The following is a 16,602-nucleotide window of genomic DNA, read 5'->3' as shown; positions in this document are numbered from 1 at the left end:
TAATTATTCCCGTGTGTTCTGAATAATTTATATATATGTGTGAGGTATGCTAATGACGTAGAACATGGGACACGTGTGGAACACCGGATCATGTGGGCCCTGCTGTCTAATGCTACTGCCGAAAGTGGACTTTTTAAAGACTTTTTGTTAAACCTTTTTTTCTCTTACATGTGTGGCAGTCACATGAGCTGAATGGTCTTCACCATAGGTTTGCTCCCTATAGGTGAGGGTTCGATTCACGTGGTTGGCTTTACCTGATACACGTGGTCGTGGGTGATTGCATGTATCTGTGTGTATTAGTCTCACTTCAAAAAAGAGGTGGGGACACCCTGTGTCTTCAAAAAAAAAAATTTGACCGATGCATACGTTTGGACCAATATGAAATTGAGCTGTGCACGAACCGAGTTTGCTCGGTTCATTCACTGGAATCAACTCAAATAAGCTTACTCAGCTCGAAACTGGAGCCGAATTTTTTAGCTCAAAAACATCCGACTTAACTCACTCAATCACTTGATATCAACTTTAAAAAAAAAAAAAAAAAAAAAACCATACTCCTTGAATAATTTTCATCTCTCAATCCAAACAAGCACCCCCAAATCCTCTCTCTCTCATCCACTCATCCAGCCATCCTTGCCTCTGGTCCAAGTCTGACTTCTAAGCCCTTTTGTCACTGCTTTTCTCGCCCCGTCCTTCCCATCCACATTTTTCAATATCTATATACACACACACACACACTATGCGCTCGACCTCACAAGACCGTCCCATGAGGTCAAGTTGTGTAGGCCCCACCGTGATGAGTTTCGAACATCTACCCCATCAGTCAGATGCACCATTCCATCGTGGGCCTAGGTCTCAAAAATCAAGTCAATCCGTGACTTGTGTGGCCCACACCACATACAGAAGTGGGGAGGGGCCGTGCAGCATTAAAACATTCATAATTATTTTTTGGGTCCACCGAGATGTGGTTTGCAAATCCAGCCCATCCATTATGTGTGTCCCACTTGGATGAGGGTTCAGACCAAGTTTCAGCAGCATTCAAAACTCAGGTGGGCCCCACCAAGTGCTTTTATATGTTTTTGGCATGTCTTCACATGATTTTAGATGGTATGGCCCACCTGAGTTCCGTATACGGCTGATTTTTGGGATATCCCATAATTTAGAGGGGACCCATCAAATGCACGGTGTTGATGGTCGACACACATCACGGTGGGGCTGTGTAACGATGAATATGTTTTCAAAGGACGATTCCCATGAGTCGACTCAGACTGAGGTTGGACCATTGGTCCAGTTCAACGGAAAGAGTTAGCCGGACTAGTGAACCCCAGTTGGTCGGAGTTGCCGTCTTAAATCCATGTGATGAACACCTTGCATGTCCCCAGGCAAGACATGGTTTGCACTGCACGAGTCGACCCATTTTTTTTATAATGCTAAAAAAAGACCCAGATCAATCATCAAAAACCAACAGTAGGCCATTTCACATTTCACTAAAGCACCTAACACTCAATTAAAAATAGCCATCTGACCTTTGGCCCAAAGCTCCTGAGGCATCCTCATTTGCAAAACTGGTCGATTATGTGCAGTGCTGCCCATCAAATGGACATGAATACAAATACACGTGTGCGTGTGGTAAATGCAAGCAGCTTGGGCGTGCCAACTTTGATAGCTCATATCGCTCACTTGCGAGCAGAGAAGTGCCTTCAATGGACGGACGTGATCGAAACAATGTCTTCTATCCACGGCCTAATCAATAGCTCAGGTGAATGTGCCATTCCCCATCTATCACTGACATATGGTATTTTCATTTGGAAACCAAAATTCTCTCAAGGCATAAAGATTGAGTGACTTAATTGTCTTGGTAGAGTACGATGATTCATATGCATGTGCTTCAAATTGTAAACTTGGTATACAAGTGAAATTAATCCATCCAATTTGTGGGACCCACAGTAGAAAGTGACCTAGCCAAAAATCAAATCGTTGCGCTCATCATGCGGACCAAACTATGCAAATCAATGGATGACAGCACAGATATCCATGGGTGTTGCAGCGAAGAGCCAAAGATAGCGTCAGTCAAGACCATCTCTCTTCTTAAGACTTTCGGCCGCAATAAAAGTGGGACACTAACATGCATGGATCCTCCAAAGAATATAAGCTAAAAATAACTTACCATCCAAAACAACAATAAAAGGGCCATCCTACTTAAAACACACACTGGTTGAATCAATCAACCCGAACTAGAGGCTGCTTCGCATCTTTCCATCTCCAAATCTACTGCTTCAGAGGAAAAACTTGGAGCTTTTGGAGTCAGACCAAGCACCTTAAACATCTGTTGATCAACATCGAAATCATTATTGGGGGTCGTCAACAGCTTCTCTCCTGTAAAGATGGAGTTGGCGCCGGCCAAAAAGCACATCGCCTGCTCAGGCATGGAAAACCGAACCCTCCCAGCAGACAGCCTGACCATCGCTTTCGGCATCACAATACGGGCAGTTGCAATCATCCTAATCATTTCCCATATCTCAACCGGCTGAAGAAAGAGGAAGCAGTAGATAGATGTTAGCCTTACTATACCAGAGCATTCAAAACCTTCTAGTTTTGCTAAAACACAGATTGGTTTTTTATATTTATTTTTTCTTCTTCTTCTTTTAATTTCCTGATTGACTCAAGAAAGGTTGTGAGCACTATAGGTCGCAGTGCTCCTAATTGCATTGGGTCACTTGGACAGTCCAATCAATCAATCCAAACCGTCTATTAAATCTACAACACTTTGCATGTGCTAGCATGCAAAAAATCACTCTGATTGGATGATCCAATCCATCTTGATTTGGCCTTTTTTTATAGCCATCCTCTTTCAAAACACAAATAGGACGGTTAGGATTGCCTAACAGAAGTTATTGTTTAGGATCATAAGCAATCCGAGATGGACCCTAACAAATAAATAGATCAAATTTTCCATGGGACCTTTTTTTGTAAACAATCTAGACCGTCCATATTAATGGCTATTGATCAGGTGATTACTGTTGTCAGATAGGTGTGACATTTGCACGGTAACCCACGAACTGTGCGTAGACCTAATGAACAGTCTAGGTCAATTGATTCATGGTTCAAAGGGTCCGAATGCAACTAGAAGCACTGTAACTTATAGTGCTCTAAAAGCACTGGAGCATTTCTCTGCAGAAATTTTTTTATTTTAAATTTGATGATTTCATTCAGCCTCAAGAAGAGAACAAAGCCCAAACAAGATTAACAGCAAAGGGTGACCCTCGCCTCACCTCATGAAGATCAAGATACAACTCAGAAAAACAGCAAAAGAACTGCAAAAGGATATGGCAATAAACAGAAGAAAGAAAACCTGGCTCCCCAGAATGAGCCCAAGGAATCATCAAAAGATAATTGATTCCCAAACTCTTTTTATCCGTGCAGCAGCCAATAAGCCAGTGAACACCAGCAGAACTAACGGCCACTCTACAATCAAAGGCATAACAGCCCGCTTGATGCATTCCACCAGCATCGATTTTCTTTCAAAGATTCTAGTGTTTCTCTCTCCGAATAGCCCATAACATTGTTAAGGTTAGCATCTTCCAAATGATTTTGCCATGATCTAAAAAAAGGCCAGCGGGCCATCCAGCAAAAATCTCAAAAACCGATCTGTTCACCACCCATTGCATAGCAAAGAGTTGCCAAGTGGACTCCCAGATTGCACGTGCTACCGCACAATGCAAGAACAGACAATTACCCAACTCATAATTTCTAGACATCAAACACATTCAGGATCGCAATGCGCTGCTTTTTAGATGGTTAACAGTGAGGATTTTACTCAATGAAGCTCTCCACAAAAATGCCTGCACTCTAGGAGGAATGGGGACTTTCCAAATATAGGCACAGGGATGAACACCTCCGCCAGATACGCAAAGCTTGGTCATAACTGATTTGGAGGAGAACATTCCCCCTGAAGTCCATTTCCAAACCTCCCGGTCCTCGCTCGAAGGATCGATTTTAGCTTCTTATAGGACCTCCAAAGGGGTATTGTAATCCCCTATCTCATCATCCCTCTAGTTCCGTCGTAAACTAACATTCCAAACCACCAACCCCCCAACCAATTCACACATCTCGCTGATATAGGCCTCTTTGTTCACAGCTAGAGAAAACACGGTGGGAAATGCTGTCTCGAAACTTCGCTCCCTAATCCATGCATCTTTCTAAAACCTAGTGCGATTACCTCCTACCCACTAGAAACCTTGTACCTTCCTCAAGAAAATGACCCCTTTGCTAGGGATATAATGCCCTTTCTCCCTATATCCCCTTCCAAACAAATTGATGGCTTTCCACGCAATAGAGCCTTCGTTTCTACTTATATGCACTGGAAACCATCTCCCTTCTTTTGCAGCTAATCACCTCACACCATAAGGCCTCTGTCTCCTCCCCAAACCTCCACCACCATTTCCTAGAAGATGGCATTTTTTTTATTTCCTCTCATTCTACTTAACCACAACCCACCTTCCTTCTTCGGCTTGTGGACTTTTCCCAACTTACAAGGTAGAATTTATGCCCCTCTTCTGTTCCTTCTAACAAAAAGTCTCTCTGAATTTTCTCAACTCTATTAGCTATGTTCACCGGCATTTTAAACAGGGATTGGTAATAAAGCATAAGGCTCATAAGGGTGGGCATGGTTAGAGTGAGTCTCCCACCCATTGATAGGTAACACTTTCTCTAACTAGCTATCTTTTCTCAAGTCTTTCTATAACTTGGTCCCAAAAAGATTTAACATTCGCATTTCCCCTAACACTCACATTTCCCCCTATCAAAGGCCCGAGATACTTCATAGGAACTAACATCAATTTACACCACAACACCGAAGCCAGTAACATTCACTTCCTCCTCATTCATCCCAACTCCGGCAATAGCACTCGTCCGCTAGTTAACACTCAAATGGGAGCATCTTAGGACACTCTTATCAATTAAAAGTTGATGATCAGAAGCTTCACACAAGATTAACGTGTAATCTGCAAACTAGAGGTGTGAAATCGGCATTTCCAAGCTTCCCACCTTAATCCCCTAAGGATTCCCAGCTCTGTAGCTTTGGACATCAACCAGCTTAGGCTTTCAGCCACAATCGTAAATAAAAGAGGAGATACGGGTCCCCTTGCCACAGCCTTCTCGAGCTCGGGAAGAAACCCAAGGGGATCCGTTAAACAAAATGGGAAAGGGTGAAGACACATGATTCTTCTATCCATCTTCTACCGAACCCCATTTTTTTGGACAGAATATAAGAGAATCCTGATCAAAATGATCGTACACTTTGTCCATATCAATCTCACAGAGAAGACTTTCCTCCCCACTTGTTTTCCTCAAGTCAATAGCTTCATCAGTGATGAGGATGCCATCAAGAAATTGTCTTCCTTTAATGAAAGCTCCTTGAAAGGGAGATACGACCAAGCTAAGCACCTCCCTTAGACGGTTCAACAAGGCCTTTGCTAGAATCATATATACTTCCCCCCACCAGGCTAATTGGATGAAAATCCTTTATATCCGCCACGGCTTCAACTTTCGGAATCAAAGTGATAATTCTCTTCAGAATATACAGCCACAATAAATCACGCAGACATTCTCCTTAAAACTTCTCTTCCCCAAATCACCAATTTATAGTATTTGTGTGGCCCTTAGATTACAGCAAGCAATGTGGTTGATGAAGCAATTTGGATAAGCAAATCTCCCAAGGTTTTTCAGTGAAGTCTTTTTTATCCAATATCCAGCCAGTTTTCCAGAAAAATTCAATAGAAATCAGGGGTGGAGTAAGGTCATTGGTCATCTAGGCTCTATGTTTCAGGGGCCACAACCTTGGGGCCATGCAAGGAGCTAATAATTGTAATGCTATTCTGTGGAGTGTTGTGGGCATCTTTCATGAGATGAAGGAAACTGTAGATCTCATTTCATAGGTATGAGATCAAACAACGGAGAGGTCGTGTCATCAGCAAATCCTGTGACAAATTGAGGTGCGGACCTCCAGAAATTCAAATTTAATAGTCAGTTTCTTCACTATGGTTCTTTTCACAAAATTACAGATTGATCACAAAGCTATTTCCATAATGTCATATTTCTAAAAGGCCAGCTGAAACCTTGAGAAGCAAGGTAAATCATATTTGCACCCAATTCTCCTCTTCATCACCATCATCATAGCCTTGTCCAGCTACTTGAGGTCAGCTTCATCATGATTGGCTGGCAAAAGTTCAATAACCAGCTGCTTTCCTGACATCAACCCCATCCTTCAAACAGGCTTGGGACCAACTAGCGCATCACAGATCATTACAAGGACCTCAATATTTTTCAGTCTTTTTTCCTCATTTTGGCATTTCTTGAGAAACAGTACTACTAGCAAATCCAAAAGGTTGTTGCTAAATCATATACGTGTATAAGCAATTTCTTTGTTCGGGTTCATACCCGGAGAGAGGGCATGCATCCCAACTCGACTCCCGAGCTGGGATTGTATAGGAAATTTTTGGGATATCAGGTCACTCAATGTTTGGACAATTATTGGAAAAATTAAGTCCCTGGAAATTCAGCAGTACTTCCAGTCGTGTTCTGTGAGAAGATGTGAATGTGCTCATAACCACACCAAAAAACAATATCAAGAAGACAGACATGAGAGTACCACCTTTTGATCTTGAAGAGGCGTCCCTTTGACGGCAACCAATGCATTGATAGGAACACTCTCTGGGTGTGTTGGAAGTGTCGCCAACGTATGCAACAACCCGATGCGGTCCTCTTCTGCTTCTCCAAGCCCAATAATTCCTCCTATCAACAGAAAGCAAGGAGTTATTCATATTCTCCGCCCCTACTATTCCTCCTTATTTTACCTAATGGAACTTCCATGGAGCTGAAAGCTGTAAACATTCCATGAGACTTGTAGAAAGATATCAAAGGTGTCCAGGAGATTCATGGTAAAATAAGAGCCCCATTGTACTTTTTTCTTTCCTTAGGTTCTGAACCAAGGCTGATAACCAAGCCCAAACCAGGTTTAAATCTCTGAAGTACAGTAAATCCATGCAGTAAAAGGATGCTGATTCTGTACCGATTTACCTGAGCACACGCTAATTCCTGCTTCACGAACAAATTGAAGAGTTTCCAGCCGTTCATCATAAGATCTCGTGGTTATGATATTTGGATAATATTCTCTTGAGGTATCAAGATTATGATTGTATGCTGTCAGCCCCGCCTTTTTAAGTTCCACAGCTTGTTGCTTCTCTAGCATACCCAATGTGCAGCACACCTCCATGCCCATAGCCCTGTATGCATTATTCAGAGAAGGTAATGTCAGCAACAGAAAACTTCTTTTACAGTTATTTGAAGTATGCGTATGTCATCACCAAAATGAACAACAACAACAACAACAAAATACAAACAACTTGAGCAGGTTTCAACTCAAACAAGATAGGTACTATTCTGAATAAAAGAAAATAGAATATATATATATATATACGCATATCATCGTCATTCTTGCCATCATTGTCACCTTCACCACCACCCACTTTGTCCCAACTATTTAGAGTAGAAGAAGAAATAACAAAACAAAAGTTTTGAAATGGTAATTACAACATTTTTGGACCTTTATCCCCTCTCCACAATGACAAGAGCCACTCAATAAAGTATTACCGCTCATATGACTAATAGGCCAAGCTTTGGCCATGTAGAAGCCAGTGGCAGCTGGTTCTGACTGCCTTCATTATAACTAATAGTAGGTATAGCAAAAAAACAGGAAGAAAAAAAATGAATGAAGAAAGAAGAAAGAAAGAAAAGATAAAATGAAAGCAGGAAAATTATCTTTTTTGAAAGGTAACAACATTTCCATTAAAATAACATGACAGCTCAAATTTACATAAGAAATTACATCCCAGCTAAGAACAGCCAATCATTTTGGTCAAGCTCCTTAACACAAGAAACCCATCCTATTACATTCATTTTAGCCCTTTTATATACATCCACCTCCGACCCACGCTTGTCTTGAAAGCACCGATCATTCCTCTCTCCCCAAAAAGCCCATAATAGAGCCATCATAACTAACTTCCACACCATGACCTTTTTCTTCTTTGTACCCCCACCAGGCCAAGATAATAAGAAGGCCACAATTGATCCTGGCATCATTCAAAAAAAAAGAAAAAACAGACAATTAATCTTTCTCACGCCCTCCGGAGAAAAGGGCAACAAGTAAATAAATAATATATTGTTTTTATCCCCCTCATGCACTAACATGGCAATTAGGAATAGCTAGCAACCTCTTCTAAAGATTATCAATAGGAAGGGTCTTGTTCCTACCCACCAACCATGTAAATGCCACCACTTTAGGGAAAACCCCACAAGACCAAATGAAAGCCAATGCACCAAATTCCTCACCCAAGGTAGGCTGCCCCAACATCCATATAATGATCGAACCGAAAATCTCACCGATTTCTCCCATGGCCACACCAAAGAGTCCTCACCCAAATGGAACTTGAGTTGATGAAGCCACTCAAAAAGTCGAGCAAACTCCTCCGCCTCTTCATCCAATACACTTTTACTACATGGAGGAGGCCACAACACAAAATTGCCAATGAGCGAGAAACAACGATCTACAATCACCTCCAAATCCAACTAGTCTAGGCCTCCGGCTAGGTTCAGAAATGTGTATAAAAGCATGCATTCACCTATCCACAAGTCCTTCCAAAACTGAATTCTCTTCCTATCACCCTAAGAAAAGTGAATCACCTCCTTGAACTTGTTCATCATGGATGTGATACCCTTCCACAACCCCGACGCCCTACAAAAAGACGAAGTTCTTCACACACCATCCCCCTTCCTAGAGACCATCCACGTTTGCTATTACTTCTCTCCATAATCTTCCTTCCTCCGTCCTGAGTCTCCATAACCATTTGCTGAGTAGAGCTTGATTCCTTTGTCCCGAGACCATCCCCATTTCCTCCCACTTTAATAGCTCGAATTTGTGTTTCACCTCCCCTCTTTGCAAAACGAAATTCCTTCTCAACCACTCTAATCTATCCATTTTCAATGTTGGACTCTTAAAAACATAAAGTATATCGGTAGATTAAACATAGCCACTTTGATCAATGTCAACCTACCCCCAAATGATAGATGTCTGCTTTTCCACATGGGCAGCTTCCTTTCAATCCTCTCGATGACTTTATCCCACAAGTATTTGGCCAACTTTCCCATGCATAAAGGAAGTCCTAAATACATTGCTAGAAGGGGCCCTTATGATCGATAAAAGACAGCTACAGAGGGAATGGTATGTTCCTCACTATAAATCAATACCTTTGAATTTATATATTGGTTTCTACCGACGTTGGTCTTCAACACTGAAGATATGTCAACTAGCAACCATATCTGGAAACAATGATTAGTGGATATCAGTACTATCACTGCATGACAAGCAAAGGATTGGGGATTCAGTGGTGTAATGTTAAGAACCTTGCACCCAAAAAACCTTCACAAATGTAGCCACCTCTTCATTAGTTGAGCATACCCAATCATTCTTGGAAATGTTGACTCTTCAACCCAACACCACCTCAAAACATCTCACCAAATTTCTCAAGTTTTTCATCTCAACTTTTGCGTCACATACGAGTAGTGTCGTCGGCAAACTGAAGGTGGGAAATCGGGGGACAACTCCTCCCACCTCAAAACCTCTAATCAAACCCTTTGTTTGCCCTTTGGCGAGTATCTTGCTTAGAGCTTCAACCACCACCACAAATAGGAAGGGAGAGAGCGGGTCCCTTTGCCTTAGACCTCTTGAAACTCGCAAATATCCTTTGGGAGAGCCATTCACCAATACCAAGAATCTTACTAACATAACACACTCTTTCATCCAACTTCATCTTTGACAGGAACCCAATCTCCCCAACATATAATCAAGAAAGCCCCAATCGACATGATCATATGCCTTTTGGATGTTCGGCTTGCACATCTTTTTCTTTCCCTCCTTATGCCTCACATCCAAACACTAAGCACTATCTAACATTTGCCTTCCTACCACAAATGCTCCTTGGTTCTCCGAAATAACATTGTCTAGGGCTGCTCGAGACCTTGTTGCTAGAAATTTTACGAGAATTTATATAGCTTGTCAATCAAGCTGATAGGGCGAAAGTTGCATAGACATTCTCTTTCTATTTTCAGGAATAAACGCAATGAATTAAGCCCCAAGCTCCCTTGTGAGCTGGCCCCTCCCCCAAAATTTTGTAAAAAATCTAAGAGATCTTCCTTAACTAAATCCCAAAAGTTTTGTAAGAAGGCCATTGGAAAACCATCCCAACCTGGAGCCTTATCCCCTCCTAAAGAATCATAGCCGCCATAAACTCTTCTGCCAAAATAGGCTTCTCAAGACTTCTTGCTTACATTGATGACAGAGAAAGCATGAAAATCATACAAGACCAAGAAAATATATTTTTTCACTAATTACAAATTCTTATTGAAGAGAAGGTGCAAGGAGTGGACACGAAGTGCAAAGATCCCAAAAAGGAAGGGAGAGTATTAGTAGAAATTTGAAAGACTTCAAATGCAACTGAAAGGTCCTTTTTCCATAAAGGAAACAACAAGCATGCAAAGAAGCAACATACTTCATTGGCCCATTTGACTATGTTAGGGAAGGGTGAGAGGATCTGCTAGAAACGAATATGAGGTCCTCCCTAAGAGTCTCTGGCTCCACACTAAGCACCAGCCATATCATACCACCATTATACAACGATTGAGTAGAGTCTGCTTTGAATATGGCTTCACAAAACTCAATACTAAGATTGCAGGGATATGACTCTACATAAGAGTGCAATAAAGATCAGTGTCTTTTATTACAGTAGTACATGCATGCAATTGTTACGAAGGGAAAAAAAAAAGAAGGCAGCACCCCAGAAAGCCAACTAACGACCAAACTGAGGGTCCCTTCCCCAAAATACTTACCAATGAGCAGATTAAACATCCATGAGAAGATGCAGTAGTATACATTCGGCAGTTGCATAATCATGCTGGTAATAGTTCTTGTCTAATGCAAGTATGCATATCCAGCTGTACCCTATTTGGTTTTTATATATATATATATATATATATATATTCAACTGGAGTATCCTGATCCCTGATGATAGAGACCATATTAGGGGTTGGAATCTTTTGTGGAAATTTTGCAAATCTATCAAACACCCAATCAGGATAAATTTTGTTGCTGCATAGTCTAGTTCTCCAGCTGTGGGTCGTGTGATTAACAGAAGAGTCTATATATAGGCTACCAGACACATGGCCCACGTTGACATATATAATTAGCTTAGGATTACAGGTGCTTTGTTATCAACACTAGTTTTTATTTGTAATTCTTTAACAAAAGAAAAACATAAAACCAGCTCCTAGATGCTGATAAGTCTAAAACTTATGCCCAAGGGCCTGTTTGCAAGTACCATGAAAAAGGGATTGGATCCAAATCTATCACCCTTGCATTTGGAATGGAGCAGAAAATGGAAACCACAATAAGTGGAATTTTGGCTTCCTTATTTCCCCCCAAAACACAGTGGGAAAAGAACAAATACGACCTTCCTATTCTTATCGCAATCATGACTTGGGTGGAGCTCATCCCATCTGCTGCCAAAAGCGGAGCTTCAAAACTTGCCCTTAATTGCTTATACTCTTCTGGTTAAGTACTTAAAAGTAAGCTAATGTATCAGAGTTTCCTATACCTTATTTCCTTAACATATTCAAGGATCTGGTTGAAGTTGGTCTTCCTGCCCACTGTATCTCTCCATGCAGCACCCATGCAAAAACGTGTACTACCAGCCTCTTTTGCCTGTCAAGCATACACAAATAAGTCCAAATGACAGCAGAATGGAAGAAGATCCGGCAATATATAATATAAACATGTATGCATGTTGTGTACTCATGCATACACGTCCACATATATGTATGGTTAAAGAGAAGGTTTCAAGTCCAACCAGTTGGACTAAAATTTAAGGTTCACCTAGCGAATAACTACCAATCTATCATGTTTGTGCGACATCCAACCCTTCCAATAGCTTGTCACGACCATGAGGATTACATTGGGCAACAATCAGCCCCATCCACCCATTAGGTGGGCTACACAACAGAAAACAATGCTTAGCCATTTATAAATAACAAAAATATAAGTGTGGTCCACTTGGTGTGTGGATGCAGCTGACTTTTGCACAAGGCAATCCCAATGATTGGCCCAACCTATTGGACAGGTTGGATGTCGCAAAAAAATGAAAGGTTGGAAGTAATTTGCTGGGTGGAGCATAAGTTATTGTCCAACCGGTTGGACTTGAAACCTTCTCATATTTAAATATGCATAAATACAGAATGCATATGTATAAATACAACAAGTAAATACTTTGGAGAGAAGGCTCCAAAGATGCATAAAATAAATGGCACTGCAAATAATGATTGATTGTATGAACAAACACAATTTCAATTATCATCATTTTCAAAGACAAAACAGTCAAAAGTCTAAGCAAGCAAGAGTGTGTGTCGAGGAAATAAAAAATATATGATAGTAGAATTATTATTTTTTTAAGTCTTTTAGTCTCCTTCATATTCTCCATGAGGGAATAGTGGAAAATTTTAAAAAAATGGAAGTGGTTCAGAGGGATAAAGAATATAATTCCCTGGGAACATGGACTCATCCATCCATGTTAAGAAAGATTTAAAATCCAGTAGTTCTGTGAGAGCAGGAAAGCGGGGGAGGGAGGGAGAGATGAACCAACACCAAAAGGGGATCTTGTCACTCCGTGGGAAATGACTAATTCTTTGCTCTCAATATATGAAGGGAAACATTCAAATTTGATGCCATGTCTCTAATTTCACTACAATGAAGCTAATCTCCATAAGAGAGAACTTTGCATGGTGCTCCACTTGACTGCATTTTGGGGGGTCTCTTTCCATTATGACCAGTTCAGAGAAAGAAACTTTCAGAAGCCTTAGTCCTCTTATGGCTCATCTGCTTCTTTCAGGATCCCTCTATCATGTTGGTCCCAAGAAGACCATCCTGATTTCACCCTCGCCATTCCTGATCACACCTCAATCCTGGAAGCACCTGGCTTCCATGAAGCATGTCAGCATGCATTGATGTGTTTACTAAGGCAACATAAGTGCATTGACGCACACCTAAATGTACTGCCCTCCTCCCACTTCTCTAATTTCCTGGAAGTGCATCATGAGATGAAAAGAAAAACCACCATCTAGTTTACAATCTATATATAACTTTTTTTCAAGGGCAGTCTAATACAATGGGACACAGACTTCTAGAAACTGCCTAACATTGAAAAGGGAAATATACGGTCTATAAAGTCTATGATATTCAGAACTTCGATTGCCTGAATAAAGTTGAGCTCTTTTCACTGAAGTCATTATTGTAAAATATATTCATTCACTGTCCTTTTGCTTGAGGAGTGTGGGATTATTTTCTGGTTGTGTTTCAAGTGGTTTGGGTCATGCCAAAATCTATGGAAGACCTCTTCTGGGTGTAGCATGGGGGCAGAGTTGGGAAAGATGGGAAAACTATTTGGAGACTTCTCATTTTTTTGGCTATTTTTTGGGCTATTTGGAGGGAGAGGAACGAGTGTTGCTTTAGAAATGGAACGCCCTCGGTTGACAGAGTGATATGTACAGTTAAAGGTTAAGGGTTAGGCTCAATGCAGCTAAAGCTGCTAATGCTTCCTCTTTCTTGGGATCTTAGTGCTCTTTTGTATTTTTTTTTCCTGCCTTTCGGCGGGCATTCTAATAAATTTCAGTTATCTCTCAAAAACTTTAAAAAAAAAAAAAAAACAAAAACAAGAGGCCGCAACAATGATGTATCAAACTCTAGAGCTAAACCACATCTACACCATGTGAAGAATGAATGTCACCACTCTCACTGTTATTCACTTCCCTACGATGAGTTTCATCAAATATCTGCAAAGTAATTTCCAAAGCTCCATATGGTTGGCTCTTAAAAATGTAGGTAGCTGATGGATCATATGAAGATTCAAGATGCCAAGCATCCGAACTGTGAAAAATAGATGTCCATCAATTCATGTACAGAAAATAAAGGAAATTAATTTATAATCTAAACAATCAAAAGTAACAGCAATAGATTGAAATGCCTTTGCAGAGTATTGTAAGAAAAAAAGATCTCTACCTTCGATGCTGCCTGCAGAACATCATCCTTGTTCATGAGCTTTTGGGCTTTCAATCCAGTGTTATGCCTGGAGGACTGTGGGCAGTATGAACAATCTTCACTACATCCACCTGTCTTAATGGATAGAAGTGTACACTGCTGTACTTCCCTAAATTTATGAACATGCCGATGGACTTGAGCCTACAAATAAGCCAAAGAAAAATTTAAGTAAGCTCACTCCATAAAAATCATTTAAGCGAAACATTTCAAACTAAAAATGGCAAAGTCTGTTGACAGATGATTATATGGACATTAATCGAAAGGAACAAGATCATGAGACGGGCACCTTTTGTTCAGAAAAAGGAAACCTGATCCAGGAAAATAATAATAATCTCTATAGTTGAACCTAGACTGCATTGAAATGTTTACCTACACTTCCCATCTGATCTTTAGTTTGTTGGAAATTGCACCAACATAGGAAAGGCAAGTATCATGTAAGGTTCATCTTCTATTACATTAAGATCGGGTTTAACACTACCACATAGGTCTACAGCATCAACTGTCCTGGTTCGGACCATGCCAAGGTCAGTCCAAGCCTGGCCCATATAGTAGGAGTTAAGCCCAAGCCCAAGCATGGCCCGGGACCATGACTGACCAAAAAATGAACAAACCCGATAATGCAGGGGCATTTTCACAACAGGCTCGAGTGGAGTGGCCTATGAGATGCAAGGGCACGCTTGGGGTGGGCGGCCCGTGTGAAGTGGGCCCCACCTATGTGAGGCGGGTGGCTTGTGTGAGGTGGAACCTATGTGATGTGGGGACCACGGGAGGGTTCGGCCGAGGACCTAACCCATGGGATGTGGGGCCTGGGCTATGAGATGAAGGGATTGATTCACCATACTCTATCAGTTTGAGCTTTTATAGCAGGTGGTTAATTTTCCTACATCACCCGAGCCCAACCTTGTAAGACCCGACTCGACCTGGTTTTGAAAGACCTGACCCAAACTCGACCCGACTCGGAATGGCAGTAACTCATCCACGGACTCGAATTCAGTAGTGAGTAGTGACCCCTCCAATGCCGAGCTTGGTGCTGGTCAAAGCGTGTTTTCCCTTCATCCAGGTTCATGTGACTTTATGAACAGGTTAGATGGAAAATAAACATAGTGGTGAGCCCTAGGAAGTTTTCAACGGTGGGTGTCAATATCCCCACTAGTTCCTGCAGTGTGGTCCACTTGAGCTTTGGATCCGCCTCATTTTTGGACTTGTCCTAAAATGATCTGGAAAACTGAATGGACTGTGTGGATAAAACACATACATCATGGTGGGGCCCACAGAGCTTTTCCAGTACCAAGCTCGGTACTGGAAGGGTCACTACCGGATCCGAGTCCCTCATCCGCCATACATGTGGCATGCACCTACATCAATCCGAACCGTCCAAATCATGAGGCCCACTGCAGATGGAGCATAGACCCAAAGTCACACTAATCCAAGAATCCTAACTACTAAATTGGCAATCATCAAATGGAGAGTAGCAATGAAGTGGTCAGCAGCACAAATTCAACAGCGGAAAAGCTGCCTAGGATCGTCCAACAAGTGTGAATTTTAGGCTATGCTCCATCCAAAATGCGGCCACGATTTAGACACCTCAGATTTCCATATGTCAACTACACTGCAATTTAGCCCTATTAAAAAAACTAATATTAGCAAATAAAAAAGGAGAGATTATATATATATGTGAGAAGTAGAACTCACTCCATGAAAGAGGAGATCGAGAACGGGAGATTCGTAGATCGATTTAATCTCATTTCTGCTCCAATCGTGCCTCGGACCTTCCAGAATCGTCCGCTCCGCTTCAACGGCAGCAGCTGAAGAAGAAAACGAAGACGAATGCAAGATCCACAGCAGCCGTGGCCGAGAACGAAGAGATCGAATCACAAGCATTGTCTCTTTCTCACCGAGAATTCTCTGCAGAATCTTCAGAAAATCTCAGAAAATAAGAAACCCTAGAAAACTCTGAAATCGCGAATGAGAATCGAAAACGGAAACGAAGCGAGGGAAGAATGGCCGACTGAGCGAGGGGGATATTCAGCTGCTCCTACTCCCAACTACTTACCCAACCACTTACATGCTGTATGACTCCGGTGTTAGTTTTGCACAACTTAAAAGAGGGTGGGGAATAGGATTCATCCTTCTCACGTTCGGACGCGGATTTCCTGCCAAAGGCTGCGCTAGGAACCTAGGTGGGACCCACAGTCATGTTTCTGAGAAATCCACTCTGTCCATATTTTTTTTAGATCATTTTAGGACATGAGCCCAAAAATTATCTGGATCCAATATTCAAGTGGGCCGAAAACGTGAGGATTGAAATTCCATAGTTGGAATATTCGTGGGCCACAGAAGTTATGAATCAGTCTAATATTTGTGTTCTCAGTTCATCCCAATAGGAATGACGTTATGAACGGTATGGA

The 16,602-nt window shown here is 41.5% G+C and overlaps 1 protein-coding gene across 1 annotated transcript; it reads right to left on the bottom strand.

The window, feature by feature from the left end:
• Positions 1 to 1,881: 1,881 nt before the first annotated feature.
• LOC131246348 (biotin synthase, mitochondrial) lies at positions 1,882 to 16,232 on the bottom strand. The gene is made up of 6 exons (XM_058246390.1): positions 15,887 to 16,232; positions 14,156 to 14,335; positions 11,703 to 11,809; positions 7,075 to 7,280; positions 6,650 to 6,789; positions 1,882 to 2,524 (listed from the first exon to the last, which is right to left on the bottom strand). Exons 1-6 carry the CDS (start codon positions 16,073 to 16,075, stop codon positions 2,222 to 2,224), a joined length of 1,125 nt encoding a protein of 374 aa, XP_058102373.1. The 5' UTR covers positions 16,076 to 16,232; the 3' UTR covers positions 1,882 to 2,221.
• Between the last annotated feature and the right edge of the window lie 370 nt (positions 16,233 to 16,602).

The sequence above is a fragment of the Magnolia sinica genome, chromosome 5, assembly GCF_029962835.1.
Source record: "Magnolia sinica isolate HGM2019 chromosome 5, MsV1, whole genome shotgun sequence".
Lineage (NCBI taxonomy): Eukaryota > Viridiplantae > Streptophyta > Magnoliopsida > Magnoliales > Magnoliaceae > Magnolia > Magnolia sinica.
The sequence above is the reverse complement of the archived record's forward strand: the minus strand, read 5'-3'. Positions and strand labels throughout refer to the sequence as shown.

Excerpts from the sequence above, each read along its gene's own strand:
- LOC131246348 (XM_058246390.1), bottom strand. The coding sequence starts at position 16,075 with ATGCTTGTGATTCGATCTCTTCGTTCTCGGCCACGGCTGCTGTGGATC. Across the intron at positions 7,281-11,702 it reads GAATATGTTAAGGAAATAAG|GGCTATGGGCATGGAGGTGT; the intron begins GTATAGGAAACT and ends TAATGCATACAG. Across the intron at positions 2,525-6,649 it reads CGCCTCTTCAAGATCAAAAG|CCGGTTGAGATATGGGAAAT; the intron begins GTGGTACTCTCA and ends CTCTTTCTTCAG.